Genomic DNA, 17,855 nt, shown 5'->3' on the forward strand with positions numbered 1-17,855 from the left:
ATTCCCTGTTGGGTGGGATGAAGTGATGCTTGTCTGGGGAATGGTGGAGCTACAGCTCATCACCCAGTGCCAGCTCCCTTTAGAGAGCTGCAATTTGTACACAGATAAAAGGACTATCTAAAATATTACAAAATGCAAAATAAAAATGCTGCTGTGTCAGATACGATGCACAGCTTCCTTTTGTACCTGCGTGTTACCCCATAGCAAGCTGGAGGTGCTTTTCTTTTATTTTCTGCTTAGAGAAAGGATTTTCAATCCATTCCTCTCCTTGAAAGTGAGATCAATACAACTATTGTTATGAAAATCCCCTTTCCTAATAATACAGCAGCCAGTTTTTCTAGTGTGAAGGTGTTTTAACTTTATTTGTGACTATCCCTCAATTACATTATGCACTGCAATGTACTGAGGTGGTGGAATGTTACTGGAGACTTTTGCACCGCTCATCTGTAAACTAAAGGAGAGTCTAACCTGAAAGATGGCCTTTGCCTTGGGGTAATAGCTTTAATTTGAAGAAAGGTGAATTTAGAGTAGATATTAGAAAGAAATTCTCACCTGTGAGGGTGGTGGTGAGGCACTGCCATAGGTGAGCAGTTAATAAAGTTAATAAATACATGGCGATGCGTAGGCAGACGTACATTTGGTTGGGAGGCCCCTGCTTTCTCACAGAGAAATGGGAAAACAGTCGGGGAATCTCAGGAGATCAGCAGGCCCCAGGGCGGAACAGCGCGGGAGGCGGGCGGTCCTCCGCGCCGGCAGGGGGCGCTGCGGCGGAGGCGGGGGGCGGAGCCGCTCCCGGCGGGCTCGGCCGGGGCTGCGGGGCCGCAGAGGCGGCGGCGGCGGCGACGGGGCCGCGTCGGGGTGAGGGGGCTCGGCGGGTCGAGGGCCGCGGCCGCCCCTCCGCCGCCCCGCAGGTGAGTGTGGGCATCGCGGCCGCGGCAAAACCTCTGCCCTCCGCCGGCAGGCCCACCCCGCGGAGCCCCTGAGGGGGGAAGGTGGGGGAGGTGGGGGGGTCGCGCATTCCCATTGCCAGGCGCCGATGGAGCTGGGCGGGAGGAGTTGGGTATGTGGGAAAGGGTGGGGATGACTCATTGGAGTTCTCTACGCCCCACATGCACCTGCACTGCTCTGATCTGCTGTTTCTCCACTGGGTCGCTCTTACAGTGCTTCCCTTGTATTATATATATCTTTATATATGATACATTTATTATGAAAAGTAAGTAACAATTCATGTTTATGTTTAAATGTGGTCGGTGTGACTAAGAGATCCTGTTTATAACACGTCCAAGTAATAGCCATATGAACGTCTCAGTATATTTTCACAAGGTGTTTGTGCTGTGTGTTGTATGCTTATGCAGATGTTGGCCAAGGTTTTATACAGAAGCTTTTAGTTTGTATATGACACAGATATTTGGAAAACAAGTTCAGTTTGTTCTGCAGAAGAGCCAGAATCTTGGTGGGTAAAAGCAAAAATGTGCAGGTACTAGGAGAAAATAATTAAATAGTAATGGTATTCTTTCAGTGGGTGTGTTTCCAGCACCAAATTGTTTTGGGGAACAGGTTTAAAATAATATTAGGCTTAGCTGGGTTGTTACACAGCTTATTTTTCTGCTGTAAGCAGGTGGCAGAGAGGAGAGAGGGGACTGCCATCACCTCAGTAGTGAGAAGCTGGAATGAGCTGCTGCCCAAATCTGTCATGTGTCCCTTGTGCTGGGCCCTGTGGTCTCTGACTCAGGGGAGGGACTGAGGAGGCTGGAAAGTGCCCAGATGAATAATACATGATTAGTTTTTTTTTAGCTGGATTTGGCTGCAGCTGGTAGGGGATGAGTTAGGAAGGCTAAGCTGCTGCTGGGGGTTTTGTTTTTGGTAACATTCTTTTTGGTTGTGATCAGAGCTGAAATCTCAGTTGTACTTTGAGCATTAGGGGAAAGTTGTTATATAAAATTAACTGGCATCTGTTGTGTCTCATGGAAGTTGTGGAAGATGAAGAGTTGAGGGATTGCAGCTTTAACTAAAGATTGCAGCTTTAACTTGCTGTGTACCCCAGAAAAACAAAGCAAAACCCATCCTTGGTTGATTTCATGCCAGGTAGGAAAAGCCTGATCAGTTTTGTTTCCCAACTTGATTTTGAAAACTTGCCAGTGTTTAGTGTCACTGATGTTAATAAAACAACACCAGGAAGGAGCAGTTGATGTATTCAGGTAGGAATGCTAATGCTGGCAGGTGAGACCAGCAAAATATTCCTCAGAGCTGGAAATGAGCTGAAAAATTTACAAATGCAGCACCGTGTTCCATCTAGTGAGTCATTCTGGCCTCTTTGTACCTGGGCAACCCTTTGGTGTGTCTGGAAGTGAGCCTTTCACTGGGAACAGGTTTGATACAGCTCTGCAGTAGTTATGAGAGGAGTGTTTCACTTACAGGTTCTGCAGTTCCCATCCCCACACCCATGGCTCATTTGCTGATTTTAATGTTAGGAAAGATCCTTAGGAGGATCCAGTCTGCCCCTGTAGGTGATGTGGGCCATAGGTTGCAGTCTGTGATTCCTGGGTTGAGCTTTGAAGTGATGAACTGCTTTAAAAGCAGCCTCTGCTATCAGGCTGCATTCTTTCAAAGATAAGCTGTGTGCTAATGCTTACTATAAACTGCTTTCCAAATTCAGGCCTGATCTGTGGATGTGTGGTTCTGGAGTCTGTAATACAGAATGGGAAGGACACATGATTTTTCTCTGGGTGTTGCTAGTTGAGAGTGACAATTACTGAGCAGTTGCAGTGCTGGTTGTATGTCTCAGATGAGTAGCAGTCACAGCAGTTTAAGCAGTTTGATGTTATTTAATGGTTTTAGTCTTAATATGTGATTTTTTAGAAATCTGCATTGATGTTTTCCTGCAGTGATAGGCAGTGTTTAAGGTCAGGTTAAATATTAGTGAACTATATGTGGTTTGTGAACTATATGTGGTTTGTATCTTCTATTTATATGTTGGAGAAGCAGCTGTGCTGAATAACACTCCATGGCATTTATTCTTTAAAGACCTCTCTGGATTGTTTTTGGAAGTATTGGCATTTTACTGGCTGGCAGTTTTTAGAAAAGGCATGTTATGCATGTTTTGTACATAATGAAAAGTGTTGTTTCTCAACAACTGGTTGTGTTGTGGAGATCAGAGGTGCTGTTAGAACTGAACATATCACTCTCAAGCATTTCACAACAAGATACATAGAAGTATGAATTAATTACAGTTATTTGAGTCACTGATACTTACTATGATATTATTTATGTTTCTGTAGCCATCGTGGAACTATGTGGAAATGGGGTAGTGGAGATGATTCTCCTTCCAAAACAGCAGTAAGTACTGAATTATTATTCTGACACATAGAATCTTTCATTTTTCATACACTAACCATATTTATTTTCTCTTTTATAAAGCAGTTGTTTGATTAGTTTTGCCATGACAGTTTTAGGGCTCTAAAAGTCAGGTTGTGTCCTTGTTTTGTATTTCCTTGATATTTAATCTCTCATGACTGCCACAGCTGCCATGCTCGTCCTCACTCTGCTTATCCTGCCTTAAGGAAACATCTGTAGGAGTTACATAAGCTCCATCCCCAGGGTATCTTTGGGTAGAGTTGGTTCAATATCAATACTTTATGGGTATTTATTTTATTTAGCAGCAGTGCTGGCTGTCACAACACAGATCCAGTGAATGAGGAAGTTCAGGTGTTCGTACCTAGAATGCTTGGATGGTTTTGCTGTATTTCAAGCCAATCTTGCTAAAGCATTCATAAGGTTTAGAATTCTGTGTGACTTGGTGAAAACAGCCTGCTGTAAGTATGTATAATCCATGGAGGTTTTAGCATTGCATTTGCTAACTTGTAATAAAGTGAGACACCAAGTGCAGGCATCTGAGGAGCAGCAGTGTGCACTCCGTTTGGCTTTTTGAAAGCACCCTGAATCTGCCCAGGCTGAATATTCCACAAATCTCTGCAGGCTCCAGGCTCCAGGGACGTGGGAAGTGCAGCAGTGACGGATTTGACGGAGCAGCTGACAAGCACTGAGCAGCTGCTGGCACAGCTAAAGGAGCTTGTCAGGGAGAAGGATGCTGAGCTCCGGAGCAAAGATCTTCAGTTGAAGGTGCCGTGCATGTGTTCATGTGAGAAACATTGTTTAAAAACCCCCTTCAGTCCTTTTCATTGTGTTCTACAAGCTTCTAGTCTGTTAGAGCAGCTCTAGGATGGTCACAGGGAGCTGTTCTGGAGTCTGGGCATTGCGGCTTGTTCCCAGCATGTGTTCTGTTCCAGGATTGAACTAGAAGGTACTGATGTCTAATATCCTGAGGGCTGTTTTGGGGCTTGTTACTCTTTTGAAAAGTCATAAGGTTGATCTCTTCCTACGAGAGATTTCTTTCTGCCTTTTTTATTTGTGGATGTGAACAGCCAAGTGTTAAAGTGCATGTTTTAAACTCACTGTAAATCGAGTTCTCTTCAAACGAAATAAACTTTTATACTATCCTGAAGATGTCTTTTAGTATGTTCTTATGAAAAAGTAGTTACTAAAAAATCAAGCCTAGAATTTGTATTGCTATGAAAAAATGGGGAAATTTATATCATAAGGTTTTGAATTCTTTATAGTAGTATCACTGTGTGCAGGAAGTTCAAATAGAGAATATTTAAATAATGAAAATGAAACATTGTAATGTCTCTTCAAAGAAGATATTTTTTGTTATTCACTTCAGATTTCTCCCTCTCTTTTTATTTTTGTTTTTATTTTTTCTGAAAGAATCAAAGCAGGCCGTTGTCCGTGTAGCTAATTTAGTTTTGTGTTGACTTTGATGTTTGCAGGAGGAGAAGGAATCTGCTGATGCCAAACTTTCCAAGCTGAAGCTGCAGAACAAAGCCAAGGTTGCATCATTAACCTCGCAGCTGGAAGAACTTAAGAAGCAGTTACCAGTGGCAGGAGGCATAGAGGCCAAAGCAGAACCAAAAAAGGTAAGGTATTCTCACATTTAAAAGCAGATACAATTTCTGGGGTGCTGTAGCTGTTTTCCTTGCTGGATTCAATGGGGAAATCTAAATTTTGAGCTGAGTCAGGTTAGGATCAGGATAGACTGAGTTTGTGCTGTCAGTTCATCTGTATTTCTATTTAATTCTTTTATTCTTCCATAGAAATCCAGAAACTTGTACATTCCCTTCAAATTGTTTCAGTAAAAATTTCTCACTCCTTCATCCTATGCTGGAAGTTTCGACACATGAGTCAGACAGATAAGGTTTGGAGAGGAAATAAAAACAAAAACTGTCTTGTTCCTTAGGAAATGTAAAACTGTCCTTATTAGCAAAATGTAAATAAAGTGATGGAAAGTAGCAGGTGTTTTACTGTTAATGAGAGAGTCTCAGATCCGTTTGTAGTAACACAGTTGTGCATGTAGACTTGTATTTCTTAGGTGTAGGACTTCATACAGCTTCTAAAATAACTTTAGTGAGGCTTTAGTTTTCTTGGGGGGATTTGTATTTTAAAGCTATGCTGGAATGGAATGGTAACAATGAGTTTGTTGCAGTCCCAGTTTTCCTCAAAATGTGCAGCAACCATTCTTCTGATTTTTTTTTTGGCTAGCAAAACATGCTTGGCATTTGTGCTTGATTTCTTGTAATGGCAGATAATTTATATGAAACAGCAATTAAAATTGTGGAAATTCTGATTGAAAACATGCTTAGGAATGGTTGATTTTACATTTTTTCCCTCCAATAGTCCTGTTTTTCCTCTGATATATATGGACTACACTTGCCAGATTATTTAAGTTTCAATTGCCAGAGGAAGTGACTCTCCTTGCTGCACATTCCAGTCCACTTTTCAGCAGTAATCAGCATGATTATTATAAATACAAAGACTTTTATATGCTTAGTAAAAATTCTGTGCTAGCTTTTACATTGAATATGAAATATATAAGAGAACTGAAACACAGTTTATGAGTAAAATCTTCTTCTTTCACCAATATTATCAGACCATGTAGAGGTACAGAATCAAGGAGTTACCTGTTCATGGAATGCAAACTTCCCCATTTTTGCAGGCATCAAAAGATGGAGACCAGGAAAATGCTGCAGCAAATCGAGGGAAAATATTAGTGCTGAGAAGGAGAATTGAAGAGCTGGAATCCCAGATCACACAAAAAAATGAAGAGTTACAGAAAAAGGTGGTGTTTTATATGATGTGACTTTTCATCTTTGTGGTGTGGGATTATGTTTGAATATGTTAATTTTTATATATATATATATTTAATTCTTGTGCTACTGAACAGCCATTCTGGGAGTTTTGTGTTGAGGAATTATGCTACAGCTTCAGCAAGGGCAGTGGAAATTCTGTCATTGTGCCTTCAGTGGGCAGGGAATCCTGAATGAATGGAGTAGGATACACGAAGATGAGCTCTGTGGGTCAATGTTGTATTTAAATCTTGCATTTTGAACAAAAACACTTGTTTGCTTCAATTTTCCTCATTTCAAAAATAGGTCATAACAGGAATACATGTAGGCAAAGGCTGGTTTTATGTTGTGTCTTGTGGTTATAACTTCCCTGGGGATGGTGGCAGGAATGGGAATGCTGCAGAGTTTGAGAGAGAAGGGTTCAGTAAATAATGATTGCACTTCAAACAGAACCAGTTATACATCTGCTTATAATTTTTGGAGTGCTCTAACACAGGCAGTAAGGAAATGATGCAAAGCATTCTTCTTTGCTGGAGATGGAAGCACAGACCACAAACAATTCTGCCTTCTCACCTTCAGGATGCTGAGCTGGAGGTGCAGCGCAGCCGTGGGGCTGATATGGATGCCATGCTGGCAGAGAAGGAGAAGAAGCTGGCTGAAAGGGATGCTTACATCAGGGATTTGCAGGTGGCCTGTGGATCCAGCGATGCTGCCAACAAAATATTCCTGCCCAATGAAGAATTGAAGGTATGTTAGCAGCTCAGTTATAAAATCTCTGTAGAGTTTTCAAGGAACCAATAAATTGTGATGTTGTGTAGCCAGTCCCTCTCTGAAACACACTGACTATCTTAATTTATATATATTTACTTACTTATTTTGTCCTTACCAGGGGAAGGCTTCATGATTGCTATTTTTCTGCTAATTGTCTTTTGGTTTGCATTGCAAAGAACCAGCTGGCAGCTAAGGAGTCATCACTGCAAAGCATGGAGATTCTGGTGCAGAACCTTACCAAGAAGGTGGGAGAGAGTGAAGAAAAATGCAGCTTGTTCCAGGAGCAGATTGAGAGCCTGAAAAATATTCAAAACAAGGAAAGAGAGCATTTCCAAGGAAAAGAAGCTACATACATGGAAAATGTAAGTAAATGCAGGATTCCAAAAGTTATATCCCGTTCTTAGGAAAATGGTAAGAGAGCTACAAACCACGTTGAAAGTAGAAACAGGTATTTGAAGAGGAGACTGCCATTTGGGCTTGGAGGAAACTTGCTAGGAATGAACCTAAGTGTCTAATTAGTGTATTTAATGTTACTGGAAGCAAAATTCAGACTTTATTTGGAATCCATTATCTTGCTATACCTTTAGTTAGACAGTTCAGTGAGATTTTTTATAGTTTGCGGGCTGGTTTCGTATTTATCTTCTTTGTGGTTTTAGGTACGTGTGTATCAAAATATTATCCAGGAAAAGGAGAAGGAGCTGGAAGCACAGAGAGAAAAACATGAGCAGGAGCTTTTTAGATTAGCTGCTAAATCTGATGCAAGTGCTGACCTAGAACAGGTATGTTGCTCTGGAAACTCAGCAGCTTGAATTGAGAGTCATGTAATTACTAAACTCTGTGGCACAGTTCAAGTGTCTGGCTGGGAGAATAAAAATAAGTCTTTTATAGATTGCTTGATTATTTAAATTTTAATTTTTGATAGCTACTAAAGGCCTTGAAACAGAAGCTCCATGAAAAGGAGGAAGTCATGCTGGGAAGGACACAGGTGATTGATGTCTTGCAAAAAGAGCTGGATGCCAAGGACCAGCAACTGAAAGTAAGAAATGCCATGAAGCAGGAGTACAGGTATAATGTTTGACAGTGGTAGTAAAAATACTTTGCATTAAAATTATAAATATTTTTCGTGTTGTGTTTTTTTTTTTTTTTTTTAAACAGGAGATTAATGAAAACCTGAAACGCCTTATGTCTGAAAAAGAAAACCTCCAGTCTAAACTGGATGCTGAGAAACATGTAATGAGGGCCCAATTAAAAGACATGATGGAGAAACATGAGCTTGAAATGACAAAAGTTAATGCAAAACACAATGCTGAACTGCATGAAATTCGAGAGAAACATGAAACTGAGCTGCAAGAAAAGGACCAGGCCCTGGTTCAGCTTCAGAAACAAGTGGCAGAGTTGAGGGGTGGTGGACAGAGTAACTCCAAAGAAGTCAAAGATCCAGAATCTATAACCAAAGAGAAGATGGAAGATTTGGAAGGTATCCTATTTAAACAGTGGTCACTGACAATATTAAAAGTGTCTTCGGCCCAGACTTTTACGTGTTTTGAGCCAATTTCATACCTATTGCAATTAGAATTACATGAAATTTGATGGAATATTATTGCCACAGTAATTAAAGTGATCAAGTACTATAATAATGAAGGTTAGTGGATTACCAAGATAATCACGTGAATTATAAATTTCTCACTGTTTTTAATTCTTACGTTTTTCTGTAAACATTGCTGTTGTCTTGTGTATGTAGCTTCGAGGTGCTAAAGGAATTACACACAAGGTTTGTATTAATAATCTCTCAACAGTTTTAAATAATTCCTGCTTCTTGTTTCTTAGTACAAGTGAAATTGAAAACGGAAGAGGCCAGCAAATCTGAAGCCAAGTTTTTGAAAATGAAGGCTTGGTCTAAATCAAGAATCAAACAGCTGGAAGATGAACTGAAAAATGTATGTGTAGCTTTGCGTTTAAGGCTCTGTGTCTTTCTCCAGCTACTGTGCTTGGAGATTTGATTAGGAATAAGTTAATTGTGGGGTAAATAGAGTATTAAAATAATGTGCTTTATGAGTGAATGTATAAAAATGGAATGGACATAAAATGTTGCTACAAAATGCAGTTTAAATGAAAAATAGTACAAATTGTGTTATCAGTGCTTGGGTAAGTTTGTTAGAGATGAGCTGTTGTGTTGCACTTCAAATATTAGAAAAACAGCTATTCTAGATATTACTAAAGAATAAGAAAAAGAAGGGGACTTTGCTGTGATTTTGCTGAGTTTGAAACCCTGTAACTGTATTTTCTTTCAGTTTTCGTCAAAGAACAATGATGTATCTGCCTTAAGCAATCGCGTGTCAGAATTAGAAGTTGAAAAGGAAGAACTACAGTCAAAACTGCAGTCATTGCATGAAATCAGAACTCAAAATGGTAAAAGAAAATTTTGCAAATGATCCAAAGTAAAGAGACAAAAAAGAAATTATTTGAACCAAATTTATTATGTTTTGTAGAAGAACTGCTGAAAAAGCTGGAGCTGTATGAAGAGCAGCAGAGGAAGCTGCAGGCTGATCTTGACCAAGTTACAAAGAGAGCAGCTTCACAGGTTGACTTGAAAATTGATTTGCATGAGTTATTGATTAATGGTGCTAATTAGACTTTGAAAAATGTGTCAGTTGGATTTTGGAGCCGAGAATTAATTTATTGATGTGTGGAATCATCAGTGTCAGTGGCTGTTCAGTTGGAGAACAGCAGGTTTTGAATTACTCAAAAAGACTGATTTCTACGTACTTTGTATACACTTAAAATTATATTTTTCCAAGCAGTTTGCTTCCTATTTAGTTACATTTAACATCAAAGTGTGGCGGTTATTTTGTAGACAAACGATCTTTAATATTTTATGAAGTCGTGGGACTTGTCTTTCACATGGTCTAAAATATCTACATACTACACTTTCCAATTTAATAGATTTTTATTTATGTAAAATGGTGAATTGCGATGGTTTGCCAACTTGCAATGTATTTACATTTGCAGAGGGGTGTGGTAAATTTATTTTAATACAGAATTTTTCTTGTTAGGCCAGTGAATCAGGTAGTGTGGATGAATTGCAGAGTCAGCTCTTGGAATGGCAGGAGAATGTCCCAGAGTCAGAGGAATCCCGGGATCAAGTCCGGGAAGAGAAATCTGCCATGGCCTTGAGAATGGCTCAGATTGAGGAGGAGAGAGAAGGTGAATTATTTTATTTCCAGTACAACAACCCTGTTTTTGTAGATGTGTGTGTGTGTCTTTTGTATTTCAGACCTAATTGATAGCACACCACCGTGACTCATTTATGTAGTCATATAATATGTATGGTTTGTGAAATTGATGAAATTTGCAATTTCTGCTTTTCCCTCGAGTTTGTTTTTCATAAATTCATCTTGTTTTATATGATTTTTATTAAGTAGATGTGCTGTTCTGTTTGCCATTTGAGCTGCTGCTCTTTAAGACTGCTTGAAAGGCTTATTGTCTGCATATGATAAATGATAGAAGTGATAAATTATGTTTAATCAATAATACATAGTTCCCCATTGAAATATTAAAGCTGCCTGCCTAGAGAACTGGTGAAAGTGTGGGGGACTGTAGTCTTGGTTTGAATGAGAGGAATGAAGGTGGTGCTTAAACAAAATGTACCTGATATGGAGTTTCTCTTTAGGAAATTCTCATTAATTCTATTTAGGATATTTAGTAATCTGTTGTTGGTGTCATTTTTATAGGCCACCTGAATAATTCTCACTGGCAGTGGCTTGGAGGTCATTAGAAATACCAGATTGCCTACAGAGAATAGCATTTCAAGTAATGTCAGGTTTTAGAGCTTGCTAAATTATTAATTCTTCAGTTGTTGAGAAACTGAAGTAGCTTCTATTAAAGCTTATAAAAGTCTGGTTAAATTTTAGATAGCTTTTACTGCTCTTTCCATGCCATCTGAACTAAATTACAATTTTTGTCCCCTTAGTTAACTGCGTGGGCAGTAATGGCAAATTTTAATGCACAGGACCTACCATCACAATTAATCCAGTTAGTTAATTTGTGCCTTCTCTTTTCAATCTGCAACTGAATTATTTTTCATTTCCATGATCCATTTGAAAGTTCAGTGTATAAGCACAGAAATGTTTTAAGGATCATGTCTCTTCCTTTTGAAAGATTTATGCTTTGGTATTGAAAGGGAATGATACCCCTCCATTAAATCTACCTGTTAGCACATCTGTGCTGGCCACAGAGCCATGTGCAATATTAATAACACTTGTAAAATTTCCTCTGCCTTAGTCCAGGTTTAATTTTGCATTTTTTTTCCCCTTGGGAATAGCATGACCTTTCTGTTTCTTTTTTTCCTGCCGTTCCACCTGGTGAGCCCTGAGCGTCCCTTCCCCCTCCACTCCTACCCTCCACTGTGATTTGGGCAGCCAGGGAGAACAGTTTCCCATCAGTTTTGTGCATGCAGGTTCCTGCAGCAATGGCCCCTTGGAATGTACTGCTGCTGATTTTCTCCTGCTCTTGCTTCTTGTGGAGAAAATTGCCAACAGTACCTTGCAAGCTCTGCCATTGATGGTTTGTGGTTCTTAGCAATACATGTAACTGCTGGATTTTTCTCCTGCCTTGCAATACTGATTTCTTCTTTTGAATTAATGAAATCATCTTTATTTTTTCACTGTAGTAACGGCTGACTCCATATTTATATTGTATCTAGAAACAAATTTCTTGGCTTGCCACTAAGTAAGAATCAAATTAATTCTTACTACTACCTGAAATTTGGTAGTATTTAAAAAAAATAAATATTCCATCCCATAAATTGCTGAACTTTGCCTGCATTAATATTGGCTACCAATATTTGAATCCATATGTAAGTAATATGTAGCATCAATAGTGACTCAGGGAAGTGCAGACATATCATAGTTTGTTTATATGCAGTGTCTATCTGAAAAAAAGGTGTTTTTCAGCTTTTTCAGGTTTTTACATTAGTTAATTGCATGAATTATCTAAAATGAAAGCTTCCTAAGGTGCTGTAAAACTTTAGAAAATGTATTTGCTTATTAATTTTTGTTAAAGAAACTCTCAGTTTAATTGGAAGTGTTTTAACACTTGTCTGAGTATGCTAAATCATTCTAAAGCTCCAATGTCTATACTTCCATTATTCTTGTGACAATGGTAATCTCATTGGTTTTTTCCTTATCAGATACTTAGGAGCCTAAATATATTGGGATCCTACATTATGGTGTCAGAGGAGGGGTTAAATTTTTAACTGGAATAGATCTTGTTCTTTGAACCCCTTAACTGGCAGTTCCTGTAAACAGAGATTTAAGTCCTGTGATCCAAATTTGGCATTTAATTTTACAGCATTGAAAATGTATGTATATTGATAAAACAAGTGTAAATTCTAGAAAATACACAAAGGGGTTTAAAACACGAATTGGCAGTGCAAGAAGCTAAAGTGTAATTGAAATGGGAAGTGTAATCCAATTTTTCAGTCCCACTTGAAAAGGGTAATTGGTTTTTTTCTTTCCCTTTTTTCCCCACTGAACTTTTCTGACAAGACATTAGGTGTGTAATTTTGAAATATTACAGGAACAATGTAAATGTATCAGATGCTACAGAATTGTGAGTTAAGGAAATCTGTGGTATAAGTAATCCTTGGCTAACTGGTGAAAGCAAAGTATTCCTTATAGGGCTGAATCTCCAAATAATTGCTGATGTTGGTCTCACAGATGCATTGACATCAATTCTCTGAGTTGTGTGTGCTGTGAAGACAACTGTGGATTCATGCGGTTAAACTGAAAGCCAAATTTGTCATTATCCAATTAATGTAACTTTCAATTAAAGTATGGAGCCACCTTTACTTTTCCTCCCTTTCCCTGGCTGTGCTGTTGTGTCTGCTTTGCATGGAATGTGGTGTTTCCTAATCTTTACTCCAAACGTGTTCTGTCGTATCACAAAACAGATGGGAATGCACTTCAGATGACAAATAATTTCTAACAATGAGCAGGATGCATACCTAAGATTTCATATTCTCAGTTTATTCAGTGTGTTTATTTACTAGTGATTCTGTATTTGTCCTGAAAAAATGATGTTACTAATTTATGATAAGATGGTTTGATGCCAGTTTGCAGTGTAACACATGATTGTGACTTCCTCAAGTAATCTGGCTTTAGAGCTCGTACTAAAATTAAAGTTTTTATAAAAATTAATGTGATTGTTGAGATTAAAAAGGCATCAGCTGAAAAAGCTGTGGTTTTCATCATACAAATTTGGTATATTTGAACCTGGTAAATTGAATTGAGATGTAATTTGGCATTTTAATTGATTGGCTTTCCTTTTTCGTATGGTATAACCTCACCCTTTTCACCCTCCTCCATAAAGTCTTCCTTTAGAGCTAATGAAGAAGTGAAGTCAGACTTTGGTTTGCTTCTTCTTAGTGAGATACTCAGACTTTATGTTCTGCATAGCAATGTTGAAGGGAAATCACAAGGTGAATGCAGTGGACTTTAATCTTGTTCCTGTCAGTCATTTGTAGGGACTTCATCCTGTCCCTGGTTTCTTTTCATGTAGTAGTGTCTGATATAAATGTAAATGCTTTCCTGTGGCACAAAACTGATTGAGGATGACTGGTTCTTTCCTGGCTGCTCCAATCCAGCCATAGTCTCAGGGCAGCAGGAGCTGGAGGAGGAACTGGCCACAGTTCAAGGAATGGGCAGGCTGCAGCAGGCAAGAAGAAAAGGCAGTCAAACCAGCAGGAAGCTGCAGGTGGGTTCAAAGAGATATGAGTTTATTTTTACCTGTCTGTTAATAAAAATGTGGAAAGTACTGTTATTTATGTTGTGCTTTTATCTTTAAAACATTAGGAGCTAAAGAACAGAGATCAGAACTGAAAACATTGATAAATTTAATGATCATATACATAGCCATAAGATGAGAAATTCCAGTGCTGTAACACTTCTTACTCTTTTCCACTGAAAAATCACAAGGTTCTCTCTGGAGTAATTCCCATGCCTGAAGCCATGTGCATGCTTCAGATGTTGAGGCCATTTTTGGCTTCAGTAAAATCTTTACAAATCTTTTTGCCAGTGGAGCTCTACAGAATAATTAGTTCCACTTCAGGTAGACTTGTAGATAGGTGATGCTGTACCTTGCATTAAAAATGGTAACTGGTAAGAATTACAGTGTTACTGTCACATTAACAGACCATTGGAAGACTGTAATTAGCTAACTGGTACTTGAGTGAGCTCCTAACTTTAGAAATCAGAGCACTAATTAAGATATCCAAACATTGTTATCCCTTTGCTTCTCAAATAGCCGCAGGTGTTTTTAAAGGCTTGCAAGTATCTTATGAAACCTGTGGGAGACTTGGCTTTTCTGAAGTAATAGCTGGAAGCTGGGCATGCTGCTCTAGTCCACAGCAATGCTGCATACTTGAATTTAAGTGCCTGAATCAGTGCTAAGTTTTGGGATTTTTGATTGAAACTGTGATTTCAGTAGCAGAATTATCTCACCCCTACTTGATTCCTTCTTTAAGTTAAACTTCCTTCTCATGTCTTGTGTGTAGGAAGAATTCCCTTTTGATGGCAAACAATGCTTCCAAGAACTGAATGTCACCTTGGATAGCACTGACTCAGCTGAAGGAGAAAACATGGGAGGTTGGTGGCCAGAGTACCCTTCACCCAATGCAGGTGTGATAGCGACTAGACAGTTGATGGAAGCATGCACACAGCGTCTGCATTGTGTGTCTTATTGTTGTTTTCAAATTCAGCTAACAGCCCATTTGTGGTGTATTCTGATCTGTGTTGGATTTTTTTGCCTTGTGTTTTCTTCCTTTTCATTTCCAAGCATGTGCGTGCTGGATGAACTGCCTAGTTTTGGCTCACAAGTACAGCATCGATATGGCTGAGCACTGCAATTGGATGAGCTTTGATGCCCATCAAATATCTCATGTGGCAAGATCACATGTTTATTTTAAGTTATGAGTCTTGCTCCTGTGAATGTGCTTCCAGTTTATATCATACTTACGTTGCAAACCAGAATTCCATTCTGTTGCTGCTTAATTTAAAAATACAGCTCTCAGTTTTTAATGCTGAAGTTTTAATATCAGTGGTAAAGATTGCAAATACATTTTATTGTTAAGATGGAATGGACTCACTTGCAAATTGTCAGTCCAGGCCAGTTTATTAATAGTTACTTAAGATATGATCCTGCAAGCATCTGATCAATTTGTGGTTAATGTACCATGAGCCCCACTATTGGTTGAGCCACAGTAGTGGTGGTTCAGTATTAGAATATTCCTGCCAGGTCTTCTGAGTTCATGAGCTCTGCAATTTTATTTTGGTTTTCCAGCAGTTAAGGGTACTTTTGCCATTTAAATTTTGGTGATATAGTGCCTCAGACGTTTCATCTAGAAATGGGTGAGATTTGTTTGTGCCCAACACCGATGAGAACTTTGAATAAAGAGCTTCAGCGTTTTCTGGACTTTAGGAAATTTGGTAGGCTTCTCTTGAAAGAACTTTTCTTCTTTGACCTGAGTAGGTATACGGAGTGTGGTTGAAGAGTTGGAATTGGAAAGAAACCAACTGCAGGAGCAAATACTTTTTCTGGAAGAGCGTTGTCAGGATTTGGAAGACAGATTTCAGCTTCAAGGTAGAATGGAGGCTCTCCAGGTGAGCTTTGGAGTTGTCTAAACCTGATGATGCAAGAGAATCATTCTCAGTTTATGTTCTTTATGTCACAGCCTAAAGTAAGGCAAACCCATCAATTTTCAGCTGACAAAAAATGGCTGAAGCCTAACTTACACTAAATTATGTTATAAGAGAATGTGCACATCCTATATTATGCTTTGAGGTTGAAGGCTGTTGCTTTTGTTCACCACGTGTAGAATTATGATTTCTTCTTCTAGAAACATAGTAAAAAGATAACATGACTTTCTTTGTGGAGGTCTTTGCCAGAAGGTCTAGATTAGATTTGGTTATGACTCATTTGAATTTCCTACTCCTTATATCCGTCACGTTTCTTTTCTGTAAGAGTGTGTGTGTATTTAATTTTTCATACATATATGTACACATTTTTAGAGAAGAAACTGCTTATAGAAAAATATTCATAATTTTATATAAATATATACACATGTAATCTAAACTCCAGATTTTAGCTAGACACATAGTTATATTTTAAAACCACTCCCTGAATGCCCTACAAAAAACAGTTGAGTTCTTTTAAAAGGGAGTTATTTTTAGTATTGCCTGACTGACAAATTACTATGATAATTTGTGAACTGTATTGTCACTGAGTGACACACTCAAACTCTAGGTGCATTACTCATAGTTCTTCATCTGTTAAGTTGCATGTGTATAAGAAAGAATGACTTTAAAGACTGGTTTTAAGATGAGAGACAAGCTTACATTAATTATTGAGACTTTTGTAACAAAGCCTTTCAATACAGGTAACGTTTGGTGTAGAGGAAGAAGGGCAGCTGTTGAGGGCGGTGCAGGTGTGTTCTGCCTTCTCCAAAATGCCACATTCTGTTCATGAATGGTGACAAGTTTGCCACGTTTGTCCTACGTCCTTTTGATTCTGGATGTGTTTTGCTTTTGGTTGTTGGTTGCTGTTGTACAGCTTTTTAATATTTTTTCTTTTTTTTTTTTTTGTTTTTTTTTTTTTTTTTTTTTTTGAATTGGTGCAGTGGATCTGACCTAGAGTAGGAGATTTTTACTGTGTTTTAAACTCCCAAAAAGCTGTGTGAACAAAGCTTGCTTGCTTTTTTCTCCAGTTCTCTCACGCTTTTCTGGGTGTGATAATGCTCTTCATTATTGCTTTGTTGCAGAATGAAAATGAGCGTTTGCAAACTCAACTTACCCAGTTGTGCAGCCAACAAATGCGAGATGTGGAAAAGCATCAGATTCTGATATCTGGCTTGAATGAGCAGCTCAAAGGGTAAAATGAAGGTTCTTTACAACTCCACACACCATTGGCTTTCTCTGCTTTAAACTTCAACTTCTAATGAGTATAATCTCTCAAAACATTTAAAAAACCAATTACTTGGCTCATATTTCTGTTTGCAGTTGTGGTTTTTTAATAATTGGAAGTTTAAATGGAAAGTGTAAAAATAATGATTCTCTTAGTTTGGAGTTAATAAGTTTAGAAAACTTAACGCACACCTTGTTTTCAAAATGCCCAAATATATATTGTCTTCTCAGATTAAGTGACAGAAATAGTTTCCTTGAAAATTCACTTGGAGAAAGAGAACAAAAACTGGTGAGCACGACAGAAAAGCTGGAACAAATTGAAGCTTTGAGGAAACTGCTTCAAGAAAAGGATACTCTGAACAAAGAGCTTGGGGAAAAGTTTGCACATGCTGAGCAACAAGTAAGTTAAACTTACAGTTACTATTTCACTTATTAGAACTGATGGGCTTTAACCATAACTTTTGATTTGTGTCCCAGTGGAATTATTGCTGTTTTCCCAGTGTGAAAATTTTTACTCTGTCCTTAGTTTTGTTAATTTAATTGCTTTGCTTTAAGTTTGGTGCAAGGATTTCTTAGACCCAACACAGCTTTTGCATGAAAGTATTTATGTTTTATTGAGCTGATAAATAATTGTTTATTAATTTCAAAGTATGCACTTCACTGTTGTGTAAACTCAATATTACAATTGGTAACATAAAAATTTTAATAGAATTCTATGTATTTCTATCACATGAACTTCTGCTTTTAATACTAAGCTGAACGAAGCCTTAAAGAAATGCAGTGTGTATGAAGTGGAGAATGTTGAGCAGAAAACAGCCATCAGTGATCTCACAGAAAGAGTTGCTACACTGAAAGAAAAGGTAATTCATAAAAGTAATGTAAGAGAAGAAGTTGTATTTTCATTTTTCATGGCCCATTTAAATGTCAGCTAAAGTGACAGCATGAGCTG

At 38.4% G+C, this 17,855-nt stretch overlaps 1 protein-coding gene across 7 annotated transcripts in view; it reads left to right on the forward strand.

The window, feature by feature from the left end:
- The first annotated feature begins 785 nt into the window (after window positions 1–785).
- LOC306803752 (uncharacterized protein) overlaps window positions 786–17,855 on the forward strand; it is a 34,109-nt gene continuing 17,039 nt past the window's right edge. For 2 of the 7 annotated variants that reach the window (XM_079309537.1, XM_079309538.1), the window contains exons 1-21: window positions 786–911; window positions 3,279–3,336; window positions 3,976–4,119; window positions 4,827–4,973; window positions 6,050–6,172; window positions 6,759–6,926; window positions 7,127–7,312; window positions 7,607–7,729; window positions 7,873–7,986; window positions 8,106–8,427; window positions 8,778–8,887; window positions 9,242–9,359; window positions 9,440–9,531; window positions 10,004–10,155; window positions 13,550–13,703; window positions 14,503–14,626; window positions 15,477–15,607; window positions 16,384–16,431; window positions 16,765–16,874; window positions 17,138–17,306; window positions 17,662–17,766. In XM_079309537.1, the coding sequence (XP_079165663.1) occupies window positions 3,292–3,336; window positions 3,976–4,119; window positions 4,827–4,973; window positions 6,050–6,172; window positions 6,759–6,926; window positions 7,127–7,312; window positions 7,607–7,729; window positions 7,873–7,986; window positions 8,106–8,427; window positions 8,778–8,887; window positions 9,242–9,359; window positions 9,440–9,531; window positions 10,004–10,155; window positions 13,550–13,703; window positions 14,503–14,626; window positions 15,477–15,607; window positions 16,384–16,431; window positions 16,765–16,874; window positions 17,138–17,306; window positions 17,662–17,766 (2,685 nt within the window). In that variant the 5' untranslated portion in view covers window positions 786–911; window positions 3,279–3,291. The remainder of the gene's footprint in view (window positions 912–3,278; window positions 3,337–3,975; window positions 4,120–4,826; window positions 4,974–6,049; window positions 6,173–6,758; window positions 6,927–7,126; window positions 7,313–7,606; window positions 7,730–7,872; window positions 7,987–8,105; window positions 8,428–8,777; window positions 8,888–9,241; window positions 9,360–9,439; window positions 9,532–10,003; window positions 10,156–13,549; window positions 13,704–14,502; window positions 14,627–15,476; window positions 15,608–16,383; window positions 16,432–16,764; window positions 16,875–17,137; window positions 17,307–17,661; window positions 17,767–17,855) is intronic. The other 5 variants (XM_079309539.1, XM_079309540.1, XM_079309541.1 and 2 more) reach the window with 5 other exon arrangements.

This window comes from Erithacus rubecula (genome assembly GCF_903797595.1).
Source record: "Erithacus rubecula genome assembly, chromosome: 6".
Taxonomy (NCBI): Eukaryota; Metazoa; Chordata; class Aves; order Passeriformes; family Muscicapidae; genus Erithacus; species Erithacus rubecula.